Genomic DNA, 16762 nt, shown 5'->3' on the forward strand with positions numbered 1-16762 from the left:
GGTATTTCATTTTATAATTTTCAGAATTGATGACCCAAAGTGGTCAATTTGGTTCCATTTCAATGCCAGAGAATCTGTGGTTCGAAATTTATACCAGTCAGACATATCATATTTGACAATGCTTTCTCTTATTGGGAGTGAGGGCTTTGTGGCTGATGATTATATGTACTATGTATTTGATGAGGAGAAAGGATTAGAAGTTTTAGATAAAATATGCTGTGAAGATGATGAGCAGCAGATGCTGGCACACTCTCATAATGAAAAGTTTCTGAACATAAGAGTAGTGGGAGCTCTTGAGGAATGTAATGCAGATGAAAATCATGAAAACATAGATAGTTATTTTGCTGAACATTGCATTAACACTCAACAAAGTTGCACTAAGGTGGTGGATATAAGCATGGACAGAAAGGAAGAGCTGAAGAAAAGCATGGTGCAGAGAGAGGCTGAACTTAACCATTTTGAAGGTGACACTGATTTGTCTGAATTTGTTTGTGATGATGAAGCTGCAAATTCAGGTTCAGATGGGAACAATGTGGATTTTCAGTCAGAGTATTCCTCTGAAGATGAAGCTGCAAAACAAGATACAGCAGTGGTACAGAAACTGAAGGTAGTGAGAAAACCTGGTCCAACTAGTAGATCCCACCATGAGGTTGAGAAAATGGAGAAAGCAGATTGGTTCCCTGAAGCAGATGAAAAATGTTTCCCTGGTGATTATGGCATCAGTGATGAAGAAGATGAGCCTGAAGGATCCTATAAACTACCAAGTGGTAGGAAGAGAAGGAATAAGAAGTTGAAAGACAGGATATGGTATGATCACAAACTTCAAGGACCAGTAGAACAGTTCTGTAAGGGCTTGTGCTTCACCGCTGTGTATGAGTTGAGAGATGCACTTAGGGATTTTCACATTAGGACTTTGAGAAATTTTCAATACCACAGAAATGCCCCAGATAGGATTATTGTTTGGTGCTCAGAGAGAGCCGCCCAGGGATGTGATTTTTATATATGTGCCTCTAAGTTGGCTCATGAAAAAACATTCTGCATCAAGAAGTGTGATATGTTGCACACTTGTGGAGCATGTGCAGAGTCCACAAAGGTTACTACTAAGTGGATGTCAAGGTCGGTAGAGGCAGCATTGAGAGAAGATATTAGATCTCCTGTGGATGCATTAATTATGAAGACCAAGACTAAGTTTGCAGTGGATGTATCAAGAAGTGTGGCATATAGGGCAAGGAGGAAGGTTGTTGATGTAGTTCAAGGTGACCACAAGCAGCAGTACTTGAGGCTTAGGGATTATCTTCAAGGAGTTCTTGACACAAACCCAGGTAGCAGGTGTATAGTAACAACATTTGAAGATCCAGAGAACCCAACACCTACTCCTAGATTCAAGTATATGTTCTATTGTTTAGCAGCTTCAAAGGAAGGTTTCCTTAATGGTTGCAGAACATTTATAGGTCTTGATGGATGCTTCATCAAGTTAACCAGTGGACAGCAAATCCTGCAGCCACAGGAAGGGATGGAAACAACAATATTTATCCTATAGCTTTTGGTGGGGTTGACAAGGAAGATGGTGAAAGTTGGAATTGGTTTTTAACTCAACTGAGATGTGGCATTGGCAGTGGCAACAAATTTGGAACATACACTATCATGTCTGACAGGCAAAAGGTTGGGAAGAATTTCATTGAGCAATTTATGTTATTACTTTTTTTAATTATTTCATTTTTTTCAATTGTATTAATAATTTGTGAATGTGCAGGGCTTGCTTAAGGCAATAAACGAGGTATTCCCTGATTCACCTCAAAGGTATTGTCTTAGGCACATATATGCAAATTTTCAATCTGCTGGATTTAGAGGCCAGGAACTAAAGAAGTGTATTGACAAGGCTAGCTACTCCTACACTAAACATGGGCATGAACTAGGCATGGCAGAGCTGAAAGCACAGTCTGAGGATGCTTGGAAATGGCTCAAAAAAATTGAGGTCTCTAATTGGGCTAGGTTTGCTATGGATCATACTTGCAAAACAGATTTAGTTGTGAACAATCTAAGTGAAGTCTTCAACAAGATGATACTGGATGTTACGGCCAAACCAATAAGGACAATGTTTGAAGGGATTAGGACCAAGCAAATGATCAAGAGGCAACAAACTAGGAAGAAGTTACAGATTAGCAGGTGGACAATCACACCAACCTACTCAGAGATTTTAGAAGAGAACAAGCAGTATGCCAAGTATTGTCAGGCTGACAGAGCTGGTCCAACAATTTGGCAAGTTACTAGCAAAGAAAAACAGTATTGTGTGGACATGGAAGGGTATACATGTGACTGCAAGAGATGGAACATGACTGGTGTACCTTGCAGTCATGTCATATCTGTACTGACAAAGCAAAAGCTGCATCCTGAGGACTATGTCAATGACTTTTTCAAAAAGCCACTTTATTTGGAGACATACAAAGAAATTATATACCCTGTTCCTGGTTCAGATTTCTGGCCTCACACAAACACTCCAGACATTGAACCTCCTGTGTTCAAAGAAAAGGCAGGCAGAAAACAAACTGCAAGGAGGAAAGGAGAGTTTGAAGTTCCTGCCCCAAGAGACACCAGTAGGATGGGAACAATTACCTGTGGAAATTGTGGGTTGGAAGGACACAAGTATACAAGTTGCAATAAGACTCTTAGGCCTAAAGTGCAAATGAGGAAAAACAAACACCAGGTAATTATCAAGCATCAGAGCAATGTTTCCTTTTACATAGTGTAATGTAAGTTAAGTTGGACCTTCAATCTAGGAAAACAGGGCAGTCTATGCACCTGCTCCATCTGCTCCAATACCAACTCCAAGAGCACCAACCCCTAGTGCAAGAGCACCAACTCCTGCTGCATCAGCGCCAGCACCACATGCAAGAGCACCAGCTCCTGCTGCATCTGCACCAGCTCCTACTACAATAGCTAAAAGGGGTAGGCCTGCAGGTGGAGGGAGAGGCAAGGGATTCAGTGCACCAAGATCTGTTGCTGCAACTTCAGATGTTTTGGCTAGTAACAAAAGGAAGAGGTTTGCAAGCAGCAGATTGAGGGGTTATTTGTATGCTAGTGGTAACTGACACTATAAAAAGGTAGAACTTCTCTCTTTGAACCTGTTTGAATTAGTTTAAAACCTATTTCACTTTGTTTTGAACATGTCTGTACTTTTCTGCATGAGTATGTCTGAATTTGTGTGAACCTAACCGAACGTAACTGTACTTCTATCAAATTTGTGGTGTAATGTGGGCCTGATGGTGGGCTTCCGTGTTGGACCTAACTAACCCACCAAGCCTGCCACACTGTCTACGTAAGAGAGGCCACCAGAAACCACTGGATCCCTGCGCCTCATTCCCCTTGAGCGAAACCTAGCCGCCACTGATGGATCCACAGTTAGCAGAGGTAGTTGATGAACAAGACGAGGTTGCTAGGGCTGAAAGGAGGGCCAACCGTCGAGCACAGGCACAGGAGTGACGCCAGTGGATTGCTGCCATGATTATGGCGGAACGCAACCAGAATGACGTGAAGCAGTTCAAGGAGGTGTTCCCAAAAGGGACCAACATCACAGATGAACTAATCATCTGGTGGGCCAGAGACAGGGCATCTTTCCATCGATTCCAAGCAACAAGGAAGAGATGGACTCAGATCCTGGCTGCAGCAGAAGGAAGACAAGATTGGGATTAGTTCAACGCGGTAGTTTCTGACTAAATTGTGGTGTTTCTGAATCTGCTTGTCTCGTGCTCAATATTGCCCTGAATCTTGTTCTTAGTCTTGCTTTGAATCTTGTCTTGTTCTAAACTTTCTGAACTTTATGATTGTAGTGAAGGATGCAGCTCAGGAGATGCACCAACCGTGATGAAGACGATGCAATGTGGCTGCCTGAATCTATGTTAAAAACTATGCTTATTTTCTGAACTATCTATGTTTGGGTTGTTGGAAAATCTATGATGAAGACTATGCTTATTTTCTAAGAAATGTATCCATGGCACAATATTTTTAAGTCTGAACTTATGCCTGAATCCATCTATCTGCATTTATCTGAATGTTTCTATACTTGGGCTTTGCTGAAATGTGATTTTTTGGTCACTCTAATTTTTGAAATACTTTGCCATCAACTACTCTACTGTTTGAGCACACAAGTTCCAAGTTGCTGGGTTTCAACAAAGACTTTAATTGCAACACAACTACCACCATTTCTCATCACTCAATCTACCAGTTCCCCACTGTCACACTCCACCGCACTTCCTCCACTCCAACATTTAAGTAGCCCAACAACTCACTCTATCTCTGCTCACTCTACCTCTCTCTCGAAAACCTCACTCCACCTACATCCATGGCTGGTTCTTCCTCTACGCCAGACCCATGGCTGAACCCCTTCCCCACCGGCAAGGGCTGGGTTGCCATGCTTTTTGTGTCGGCTCGCGGTGACAAAGACCTCTTCCTGGACTACATGAAGATTGCCATGAGATACAGCAGCGCACAAGGGCTCGTGGATGCATCAGAAGAGGTGAGGAAGAAGGCGACGATTGAGGAGAAGCAGCGCATGGACCAGCGCTATGCAACCCCAGGTAAGGGTATCATGCCCATCGACATGTTGCTGTGGGCAATGAAGGAGGCGGACTCCGGCGATGCTGGGCAGACGGAACGGTGGGCAGCCCAACGCTATATCCCTCCAGCACAAGCTACAACTCCAACTACTATGGGCAACGACGACGAGGACCTGCAGATCATCGCCCCACCAGCACTGTTGGCTCGCCGACGTCCTCCTCCCATCATCGTCATCGATGGAGACGAAGAGGAGGTGCCAGAGCTGCCACCTACCACTCAAGTCAAGCAAGAGGTGCGACGGTCAGGTCGCATAGCAGGGCAGGGGCCTAACAATCTGAAACTGTAAGTTTCAGATTCAGTTACAGCAGTTATCGCCAGATCTATGTGAGATTCAGTTCTGTCAGTTTAGTTCTATCAGTTTATCAGGGTGTTTGCAATCTCAGTGAGATTCAGTTCTGCCAGTTTAAGTGTATTTGAACAATTTCAGTGTCCATGTCCTATCTATGTAAGACTAAATGCTATCTATGGGAGACTAGATGTCTTCCAAACTTCTCTGAATTTGCCTGAACCTGTGATGAAGCAATTTATGAAGTAAACAGATCTCAGCAAGAACTTATCACTACTAGAAAAAGGGCTATAGATGGGATTGACACTAATGGCGCACCAGACAAGCGGTGCGCCATTAGTATATACTAATGGTGCACCACCTTCTGATACGCCATTAGAGTTGAAACTACTAATGGCGCACCAGGCGCAGGGTGCGCCATTATTATCAAATTTTTTTTAACTAATGGCGCATCCAGACACAGTGCACCATTACTAGTTGTAACTAGTAATGGCGCACCTGGCCCAGGGTGCGCCATTAGTATCAATTTTTTTTAACTAGTGCGCCTGTCCAAACATACTAATGGCGCATCCAGACACAGTGCGCCATTACTAGTTGTAACTAGTAATGGCGCACCTATCCCAGGGGGCGCCATTAGTATCAAATTTTTTTTTAACTAGTGCCCCTGTCCAAACATACTAATGGCGCATCCAGACACAGTGCGCCATTACTAGTTGTAACTAGTAATGGCACACCTGGCCCAGGGTGCGCCATTAGTATCATTTTTTTTTTAACTAGTGCGCCTGTCCAAACATACTAATGGCGCACCAGCGCCATTAGTAACTAGTGCGCCTTTCCTCTATCCTCTTCTCCCCTAAATAACCCCGCCGTACCGCTCTGCCATGGCCGCCGCCACACTCCGCTCCGCCCTCCTCTCCTCCTGCGCCCTCCGCCGGCTCGCCTCCACCTCCGCGTCGCGCGCCCCCCGCCTCGCCCAGCCCAAGGTCTCCGGGCGAACTGATATACTAGATCGTCGCGCTTCTCGCACTCGCGCTCACGGTTTCTGATCGGGGTTCTGCAGGTGCAGGGGTTCGCCCGGGCTCGCCGGTCCTACCCGGCCGCGTTCGCCGCCTCCGCCATGTCGACGTCGTCGGGAGCCAAGGAGGCACCGGCCAACAACCCGGGCCTGCAGGCCGAGGTCGACCCCGCCACCAAGGGCTACTTCATGCAGCAGACAGTAAGCCGATCCTTCCCGTTTCCTGCTTCGTTTTAGCTGCCGATTGAGCGGGCATGCGTGGTATTGGATTCGAGTTTGCGCCTCCGTGGGTTTGATCTGTGGAGTGGAAGGGAGTTTTGTGGCTGGATTTGGCCGAAGCAATATGTCGAACAGTTGGTGGTCCGTACGTGCTTGCTGTGGCAGGTTATAGAATTGGGAGAAAACAACACTTACCGAGGACTAAGTGATGGGTGTTGTTAGTTCCATGTGATAATTTCGAGCAGCGTTGTTGGTTTTGCAGCTGCAGTGTCAACTTAGCATCCCACTCTGTTTGGCCCAGTATTGCCGCTGTGCATATGTTTTATTACTGCACCACGTATGGTATGGAGTTGTTTCTGTGGAATGCTGGAAACTGTGTGTATGTGTAGGATATGCAATTCATCGTAGGCTTTCATGAGGTTACATTTTCGACAGGGCTGCTTTCAATGCTTTGCAATAGGCTCAGGAAATTCTTAGTGTTAATGCACCAGGCCATGAAACTTCATTTGTTTTGCAATTGGTCGAACAGTCGGTGGACCAGCTTGTTACTAGCAGTATTTCAGGTTGTCCCAGTCGGTTGCTGTTGCCATAATGAATTATTTTCTCTCTTCTTTTTTTTTTGTCCCAGCTTGTACACTAAATCCACTTTACTAAAGATTTTTTTGGCCAATTCTTTAGGCTTCCTTGGTAGTGTAGATTCAAGAAAATTTTATAAAATTTATTCATTCTTTCTTCACTTTTTTTTATTTGTATGTTCTCTACTGTTGAGTTAATTTAGTTGCAACCATAACAAGTATGCTCTGTATTCAGTTCAGCTAACAGTTTTTGTAGTTATTGTTAAAATAAACTGCTTTTTTAAGTAAGGGAAAATGTTCCCATTGTTTTATTTCATTAACCATATATATATATATAGAAAATTTATTCTAATTTGTTGTCCTTAATTGCCGAAGGAGCCTTTTTTGGGTACATGCTACGCAATTTTCATATGTATAACTGTAATGAACATACAGTACTGGAAAATTTTATCTGTGAGTTGCATGACGACAATGTTAGATCCCTTACCATTTTTAACTTTGTATGCATGAACAGATGAACAATCAATACAGTAATTTTCATATTTGGGAGGTGTAATTTTTAAAACTAGTGACAATGGGAAATCCTTATCGGTGTTCTTTTATGTCTTATCTAGTTAACATAACATAGTGTTAGTTGGAGAACCCATGATGGGAACAATTACGTTCCCTTGAATTACTGGGCTAAATATGCTCCTTTTTTGCAATTGCCAGCTTGAAAAGCTCATAAATGCTAATTCAACTGAGGTTGATTGGGAACGTTCCTTCTATTTGAATTTAGTCGCTCACACGTCATATACTGTCACAGTGGCATTGTGCAGGTATGTTTCTGTGGCACTTCTGCTAAGATCTTACAAGCTTTGTATGCTCTGAACAATTAGCTATAACTATGCATAAGAACAACTGCAAACCTTTTTGGGTGATCTATTGAGGTGTTATGGCTGGTGTGCGAGACACTGGAGTTGAGACATATATTCAGGAGGCGCCACCGTATAGAAGAGGTGTAATAACGGTGGTGCAGAGTGTGTGTGTGTGTTCAGCATCGATGTGGCCTTGTGTCGAGCTGTAGGCTATATAAGCCAGTCTGTACCTAGAGAATGGTTAAGCTGAACAAATTGAGAGAAATCTACCAATTAGCCTCCTACTCTCAGTTATTCCTCTTCTTCTCCAAGCCTTCGTGTTTACTATCTTCATCGCGTCTTGGCAGATCGCCAATGGCAACGGGGTGCTAAATGAAGTAAATCCTTATATTAATACAACACTTTTTGTCTGTTAGCTATAGTCAGTTAAAGAACTCCCCAGATTTTTGGTTCATAGTTTCTCACCCTTTATCAAAATCTGAGACGGTTGGCAAATAATGATTGTCATGTCATCTAATTCCGTATTGAAACAGCATTCTCTGTTTCAACTAAATGTTGCGAAACGGGTCTGGGTTGTTGGTACAATCACACTTTTTTCATTAGCTGGCTGAACAATTTGTGACCACAAATTTATCTTTCAGCTTGAGTTTGCCCTGGAATGTTAAGGGACTCACAAATCTTAGAGTGCCAGTAGTATCAATTGTCATGCACAACAAAACCTTTTTTTTCATAACTCCCCTCAGTAATATTTAATGGTTGGTTATGTGCTTCTTCTAATCTACTTCCACAGTATCAGCAATCTTCGCAATCGTGCAGACAAAAGCAAGCGGTTGCCTCCAATTTACAAGGTTTCAAAAACTGTATATGCATCCCCTAGCCGTGTAAATTTCCGCCTTGATCAAAGAAAGGTAATTTTTTTTCTGGCATCATCTTTTCAGAGAGACTGCCTTTCAATATAAATAATCTGTCGTAACTCACATCCCTTTAATAGGCTGTAGAGACAGTACCTGCATATCCGAACATTTATTTCTCAGTTGATGACTTCGATGATCCTTTTGATGCTGTGGTGAGTTCTGATTTACTTCTCCCAAAAATTACATAACATTGTGTTCTAGCAATACTTTGCAAATATTGTAGATGCCTGCGGTTTTATCACTGATGTTCCGTGGTTTTCCTTCAGATGGCTTTGACCATATACTTTCTAAGTTAACCATAAAGAGTAAAGTGATCTTGTAAATTTGAGCAGGTTTTGTCAGACCCAGAACACTGCTATTGTGTGATTCTCAATGCGCATGATGGGGCAGCATTTCCTGAAGAAAGCGAATCAAGCAATGTCGGTTCAAATATACAATCTGGGATCAACTCTGGGAGCAGTGGAGAGAACCCACCAAAGGTTCACTCTCTTCCTAAATGAAGGTTTCATCGTGATGACCGCAGCTCTCTTCTATGTGATGGTAGTTTAGATGATCGATATCGACTTGTAATGTGAAGACAAACTCGCGGTCTCAAGACTTGTAATATAATGTTCTATCTTTGTTCGGTCTTTTCAATTCGGAGACTAATATGATGAATTGTATTCGGAGACTAAAATGATGAATTGTATTCAGAGACTAATCTTCTATTGTATTCGATGAATCTGTTGTTGATGTGTGCTGTCTATATTTTGTCCAATTATACATTTTGTAACCTGTGCAAAAAACAGAAAATAAAAAAATAAAAAAAACCTAATATTCATACTAATGGCGCATCACATCATAGTGCGTCATTAGTATGCCAGAGGATACTAATGGCGCATCACTAAACAGTGCGCCATTAGTATGCCGAAGTTACTAATGGCGCATCCAGTTGTTGTGCGCCATTAGTATGCCAAAGCACCTGGGTATAGATGGCCCCCTGGGAGGCATACTAATGGCGCACTGTTGTATATACTAATGGCGCATCTGGGGTGCGCCATTAGTATACCAGATACTAATGGCGCACGAGTGGTGCGCCATTAGTAAAATATATTAATGGCGTGCTACTAATGGCGCACCACTAATGCGCCATTAATAGCCAAATTAGGTGCGCCATTAGTAGGCCTTTTCCTAATAGTGTATGATACAACACACACAAATAAACTACATCAGACTTAGATAATTTAGTTCTTAACTTAACTTAGCACCAGTTCTCAGCATCAGGATAATATTTGGGCAGTACAGATCAGGGCAAACACAACCCCCACACCAACCAAAATGATCTGAACCCATTACAGTTCTTAGGTAGTTCAAAGGTAGTTCATAGGTAGATCAGGGCATATTTGCATCAGACTGATCATTCCTAGGCCAATTATATATATAGGCCTCATATATACTTACCATCCAGAGCTGCCACTTCACTCCTCCATCACAACTTCCTTTATCTTGTCTAGCTTTTCCTTGCACCCATGACCAACCTTATGGAGCTCAGCAATGACATTCTCCAGCTTCTTCTTCTCTTCTTTAAGGAGATCTTTCTCCACCTCTAGCTCCTTCATGGCCTTCCTTGTGTTTTGGATTATATCAGCTTGACTCTGAAGGATGCACCTTTGTTCTTTCTTGAGCTTAAGCTTCTCCATTTGAAGCTCAATCTTTGCCTGCTCCTCAAGTTGCTTCTTCTTCTCCTTCAGTTCATTGATTGCCTGGCTTGTGTAATCCATGTCATGAGATATGATTCCATCCTGAAAATCAAACAACTTGGACACATCATCCACCAGCTGGCTATACTGATTGGCCAGAGAATCAAGCTCCTTTTGCAGTTTTGCAACCTCTATCCCATGAGCCTCATTATCCTGGGCTCTACCAAGGTTCTGCTCATGATACATATCCCAGAGCTTGCTTAAGCACCTTTGCAGAATTACAGGCCAGGGGGCATCTACCCACTCCAGAACACCACAGTTCACACCATCCTGAAAATCAATTTAAATTTACAGTGAACAAGCAAATTCAGAATAACAAATCATAAACAATAATGATATAAGCTACACTAGCTAGTTAGTTCTATACTAAAAATACAATACATCAATATGTTTCATATGTTTCCAGTGCTCTTTACTACAAGTACAGTATTCACACATACCAATGTTTTCAGACTTAAGCAAAATTCAGAAAAACAGCAACTAAACAGTCTGTTTCCACTACATAGCAGAAATTCAAGCTAATCAAATCCACACCAACTTGGTCCATTACCTCAGTAGCACATCCTATGAATCTCCTGCCAGTGTCAGTGCCTTCAAATGCCACAAACTTGCCCGCCCTCTGCCTGTGCAGGACGCACCTTCTGTCAGATTCAGTCACAAGCCCACAGAAACTAGGGTCTATCACAGTGTCAGGAGTTTGCTGCAAATGCAAAAGCATATCTATATCAAGAACAACTCACATATATCAACTTAAATAGAAAAATCTCAAATATCTTCAAACCCTAACCCTAACCCTAGAACACAACAGACAGGAGAGGGAGAGGATAGACTGAGCTGACTTACAAAGTACTCCATCTGCATGCTGCTGAACTCGCTCATGTACTCGTCATCGTCGTCCGACGTCTCGTTGCTGTTCGGCCACGACGGCATGGTCGCGGTGTCGCCGGAGCACGAGAAGAAGAAACAGAAGCAGAGGAGAGCAGAGAGGAGTGGAGTGAGCTCGGGGAGAGTGAGAGAGCTGGTGGGGACGAGCGGCCCGGTCGGCCAGGTTATGACCTGGTCACGACCAGGTGCGACCGACGAGCGGCTCTAACGGCCCCGCGCGCGCGCCGTTAGCCGTTAGGCGGGCCGCCAGCCTGGCACGTGGGCCACTCAAGTCAGAATCACGATTGAAACGGTCAAAACAACCATTCAGTCAACCTGGTAGTTTTTAGTCACGGTTTTTCGTATTTTTGGTAGTTTTCGGCCACTTTTAAAAAAATGGTGGTTTTGTGGGACGCGAACCCCTAAACTGGTAGTTTTTTGTCAAACACTCCACGCCTGTAACACCTCAATGTCTAAGTCGATCGGAATCCCACATGACCGACTATCATCGATCGATGGGTTTTGAACCAAGTTGGACCCACGTGTTTTAATGTTTGCAAGGGTGCGGTTGACGGTCGATGTTATTAATTTCAGCATCGACAATTAACATGGTATAAGTAAGTTGAGGAAGGCAGATTCTTGAAAGAGAATATTGTTATCGTGATAGGATGGAAGTTACCATCAGTGATTTGCAGGACGTAAGGTCGATACGAGGTGTTTGTAGAGAAAAAGAATACACCTTGGTGTTGAAGGAGACATAGTGGACTAGGAGGAGAAGACGGCAAGAAAAAAAAAGGCCCCATTATGTTATGTTCGATGGTCTTCTTTGGCTAGTGATGCTCGACTCTTACGGCCTCCGTGTCGCGAGACAAACCCATTTTGGTTGACCCATGACCCATTCCAAAGAATGATATTGATGTGACAGAAACAAGAGAAACCAAAACACCACTAGCTCTCGAACGTTACAACTTAAGGCGCGTAGGAAAGGTGCTTAGGTAAATAAACCAGTATTTTTTTAAGCATTGATGTTTATTTGTACAGGGTAGATGTTTAATTACCTAAGCACATGCCTACACTAGAAATAGACACTGATGCTTAAAAAAATTCGGTTTATTTTTCTAAGCACATGCCTACACTAGTAGAGGAACGGCTGGCCATATTATCGGGTCACCAACCGGAACAAATAAATCGAGACTAAAGGCCCCCACCTTTTAGTCCCGGTTGGCCACGACCCAGGACTAAAGCCTTTCCACGTTGCCACGAGCACGCGGTAGGGGCTGGGGGACCTTTAGTCCCGGTGACACCAACCGGGACTAAGGGTTTAGGGGTTTAGGTGTTTAGAGTTTTAAGGTTTATGGTTTATTTTCCTTTTTATTTTGTGTTTTTCATTCAATTCCTTTTCATTTCAAACGTATTTTACGCTACTACATATTGTACATGTTATGCATATATAATTACTCACAAATTAAAACCCATAAATCACTATACTTAGAGCATGAAACGAGCTAAACTAGCAATGAGAGATGAAAGGATAAAGTTGCTAACCTTTTACAACCCTTGGATAGATGGGGTGCGTCGAATCTTGACAAATCTTGGCAAAAATGGGGATGAGCTAAAGCTAGGGGAAGTAAACATAGAGGAGAGAAAGGAGAGCTTGGGCTCGGGCTGAATGAAGCATCTAGATATAGGGATGTCTTTAGTCCCCGTTGGTGAAACCAACCGGCACTAAAGGTCCATCTCTAGTCCCGGCTGGTAATAACAACCGGGACTAAAGGTGCTTGCAGGACCCCATATTGCTGCCACCCCTTTAATCCCGACTGATATAACCAACCGGGACTAGAGGTCCCATTTGAACCGGGGCTAGAGGTGGCCGCACCCATGTCCGCTCCTAGCCATTGAAACCAGGACTAGAGGTCCCATTAGTCCCGGGCCCAAAGCTGGCCGGGACTAATGCTCGAGATCAAAGGTAGATTTTCTACTAATGCTAAGCACCTAGCATTGTACAGGACCTAAGAAGGCTATCAGAACATATATGGAGTCGAAACAATCATCCGTCCACACATGTCGCCTCTAACATCGAGCAGCTGCCGCCAACAACACATGCTACTAACAAACAAAATCATGCCATGCAAAAAAAAAGATGCAAGCCTACTGAGGTTTCGGATCCCTCGGACAAGATGAGTAGGTCTTTTGTTGATGTTTTTTTAATAAAACTTCAACTTTATTAATTAGAAATAATTGTTACATCATAATAAAAAAGGTAAAATCTCATTCATAGGCTCCTCAAACCAATCATTAGTGACAATTTTTTTCGCTATCCTAGCAATTTCGGGCCTGTTCTGATCTCCTCCCACTCCACGCTTCGCAAATTCATGGAGCAGATACGGGCCGAACGAAATAGCAGCGAGAAGCTAGCTTCAGGAAGCTAGGATTGACAGCAGTGCAAAACCGTGAAGCACACTCGGCCCAGCTCCACCGATCCGGAAAGCTGATGTTGGCAGATATTACAAGTGAACTGCCACCGCCAAGTCATACGAGCCGAACCGGTACGCTCGATCTGTTTGATCACTCCTTATTCCTTCGCTCGTGCTCCCTCGCTGGTCCTCTACAAGGCCGATTTGGGCTGCCTCCAGTCTGCCCAACTAGCCCGAACAGGCCACAGCCCTCCAGCTGGGCTGTAGTGCCGCGAGAAGCTGCAAACCGAGCCGAACAGATTTTTCATCGTTGCGTGGAGTGAGAAGCTACTCTGAGAAGCTGAATTTGTGAAGTTTTGGGAAGCTAGAGGAGACCATAACAGGCCCTTCATGAGCCACCTTATTTACTTCCCTATTACAATGTTCAAATCTAATAAAGGAAAAATCATAAGCCAAAAAAAAACAATCATAGAAAACTGTAGCCGCCGCTCCGGCCGAGTGTCCTTCATTCTTCATTGTGTCAATCACTTCCGTATTGTACGAGTTAACAACAAGACGATTGCAACCCGTCTTATGTGCAAGGAATAATCCAAACTTTAGCGCCACAACTTCTGTTGCTAATACATCAGCACATACATCAATCCTCCAGTTTCCACCGACGATGAGCCTACCTTTGTCATCTCTACTAAGAATCGCCCCTGCTGTATGCTGAAGTAGATAATTATCAAAAGAGGCATCAACATTCAACTTCACAAAACTCCTAGGGGGAGGGATATTCCATCCCCCTATTTTACTAGTTGCCTTAGGAGAGTAGGCATTAACATAGTTTGCTATTATGGCACGAGATTCCACCGAAGTTTGGTTTTGCATATTGAAACTTTCCTTCGTGAACTAGTTTACGTCTATCCTGCCATAAATACCAAATTGTTGTAGCGATCAATTCACGTGCGTTCTGGATGCCCATTATAGATATTTCCTGATCTTGCATACAAATATTTTTGTTGTTGTTGTTTGTCATCGAGGGGAGTGAGAAGGGTTGAATTTTTTGTTTTCGTTGAGGGGGAAATCAAAGTTGGGGTTGGAGTGCGTGATTAGGGACAACATAAGCGCTGTGTCACAGGCACCAAATTCGAACTGGGCTATGGTTTTCTGAGAACCCAAAGTCACGAGCCCAGCCCGCAGTCTGCCGATCTGCATCTTCCTCTCCCTTTTTCGTCCTCCTCGCCGGCCGGACCGCCTCGAGCCGCGGCTGCTCGCCGGCGCAGCCACCTCCCCTTCCTCCCCACCTCAACCTCTCTTGTATCCTCTTCTGATCTCCTTCCTTTCTTTCTCTCGCAGATGGTCTCCACAAGAAGGTCTCCGAGCTCCTCGTTGGGTTCAGGCCGTACGTCGGCGCAGCCTCTCCGGCCTCCCCATGGACATGAGGTATCGACCCTGAAAGCCTATCTCTTCCGCGATCCGATTCACATGAATTCATGAGCTGCATGAATCAGGAAGGTCATGGAGCAGAATTCAGTCGTGTAGCCTGACAGTGATGCACATTTGTGGCTTTTCTAGCTGAATAGCTTTGTACTCTATGTGGATGCCACTTCAAATAATCATCAAAATAGTTCTCCTGCACGCGTTATATAGATGGAGAAGAAGAAGTTGGCGTCGATATTTCGTTTCTTATCGATGTCCGAGAGAAAAGCTCATAGGAAGTTCGTCCGCTCGGTGGATTATAAGTTTAAGTTTGTTAAAACATCCAATCATTCATATAATCTCTGTGTTTCTTTTGTTTTCTACTAGTCATATTTCATATGTGCATCAGAGGAAAAATGCTTTCAGCGCGCATGTTGGAGCGTGCATACCAAGTTCCCGCATTGCAAATATGATCATAGCCAATATGTTTAATTCCACATTTCACTAAAAAAAATACACTTCCGTGATGATACGTGTTTATCACAGTAGGTCGCGTTTTTTGTCATGTATGTACATCCATGATGATTTTATGACAGAATCAAGATAGTCATACATGTGCTGTCGTACAAGTGTTCCATGACATTACCAAAATTATCATCACGGAAGTGTGCACTTCCATGACGATTTAGTGTTCCATGAAATTACCAAAATTATCATCACGGAAGTGTGCACTTCCATGACGATAAATCGCGCGTCACAGAAGTGCTTTCGTCAAGGGTGACCGACACGTGGCATCCATCGTAACGGAATGTCGTTAAGCTATCGGGTCGGGTTTTGGATCCGATAACCCATTAACAGCCCCGACCAATGGGGATTTTCCACATGTAAAATCATCATTGGTTGGAGGAAACACGTGTCGGCTCATCGTTGGGACAGATGTCATCCACTCATTGGACAGAAGGCGCCTATGACACGTCGACACATGGCACGGCCCAACAGAGGCCCATTCCTGTGAAAAGGCCGGCCCGTTTGACTTGGTCAAAAGGTGGCGGGCCGGCCCATGGAAATCCTGTTAACGGCCTGTTCGCATATAGCCCATTTACAGCCCGCTAACCCAAGGCCCGTTACGCCCTATCTGAATTAGGAACAGTAGCGTCATCTGGGCCATCCAATATGATTCCAGCCCGTTTTCACTTCTCGCCCATGTATGGACCATGATGTCTTTCGGCCCATATGAGGCCCTATGTAACTCTTGGCCTATTAACGACCCGTGGTGAAACTGGCCCCTAATGAACAGTGTATCACTTTACACCCATTAACGCCCGTGGTGAAACTGGCCCGTAATGAACAGTGTATCACTTTATACCCATTAACGGCCCGTTATTCCGTTGGGCCGTTTCCCGCCCATGTTATCTTTCGGCCTTCTCAGAGCCCATTTATTCTTGGGCTCATTTCCAGCATTTGTTTACCTACGGCACGTTACTGTCATTTTCTGCTTGTGGGCCAAATTCAGCCCATGGTTACAGTCGGCCCGTTTGTGCTCCGTTAATACGTTGGGCCGTTTTCATAGCGTCATCAAATACGGCCTATTAATGATGGCCCGTTATGGTCGGCCCATGAACGGACGATTCCAACTCTAGCCCGTTTACGGCCATAATGCGGCCTGTTATTGGCCCATGTTTGGCCAATCGATCATACGGCCCTTAAAAGGCCCATAGATGATACGGCCCGTAGAAGGCCCATTGTTTCTACGGCCCATAGAAGGCCTACTGTTTCTACGGCCCATAGAAGGCCCACTGTTTCTACGGCCCTAGGAGGCCTAGTGTCACTACAGTAAATATTAGCCCATGGCTATTGTGGCCTA

General features: G+C 44.0%; 1 protein-coding gene across 1 annotated transcript; it reads left to right on the plus strand.

The window, feature by feature from the left end:
* Positions 1–7244: 7244 nt before the first annotated feature.
* Positions 7245–9268, plus strand: LOC109786959 (uncharacterized). Its single transcript, XM_045232623.2, has 4 exons — positions 7245–7527; positions 8357–8474; positions 8558–8632; positions 8813–9268. Exons 1-4 carry the CDS (start codon positions 7397–7399, stop codon positions 8978–8980), a joined length of 492 nt encoding a protein of 163 aa, XP_045088558.2. The 5' UTR covers positions 7245–7396; the 3' UTR covers positions 8981–9268.
* The last annotated feature ends 7494 nt before the right edge of the window (positions 9269–16762 follow it).

Source organism: Aegilops tauschii, chromosome 1, assembly GCF_002575655.3.
Source record: "Aegilops tauschii subsp. strangulata cultivar AL8/78 chromosome 1, Aet v6.0, whole genome shotgun sequence".
In the NCBI taxonomy this organism is placed as follows: Eukaryota; Viridiplantae; Streptophyta; class Magnoliopsida; order Poales; family Poaceae; genus Aegilops; species Aegilops tauschii.

Bases quoted from the DNA above. Each gene is read 5' to 3' on its own strand.
- LOC109786959 (XM_045232623.2), top strand. From the start codon at position 7,397: ATGCTCCTTTTTTGCAATTGCCAGCTTGAAAAGCTCATAAATGCTAAT. The intron at 7,528-8,356 runs GTATGTTTCTGT...CTACTTCCACAG, and splicing joins GTCACAGTGGCATTGTGCAG to TATCAGCAATCTTCGCAATC. The intron at 8,475-8,557 runs GTAATTTTTTTT...TCCCTTTAATAG, and splicing joins TCCGCCTTGATCAAAGAAAG to GCTGTAGAGACAGTACCTGC.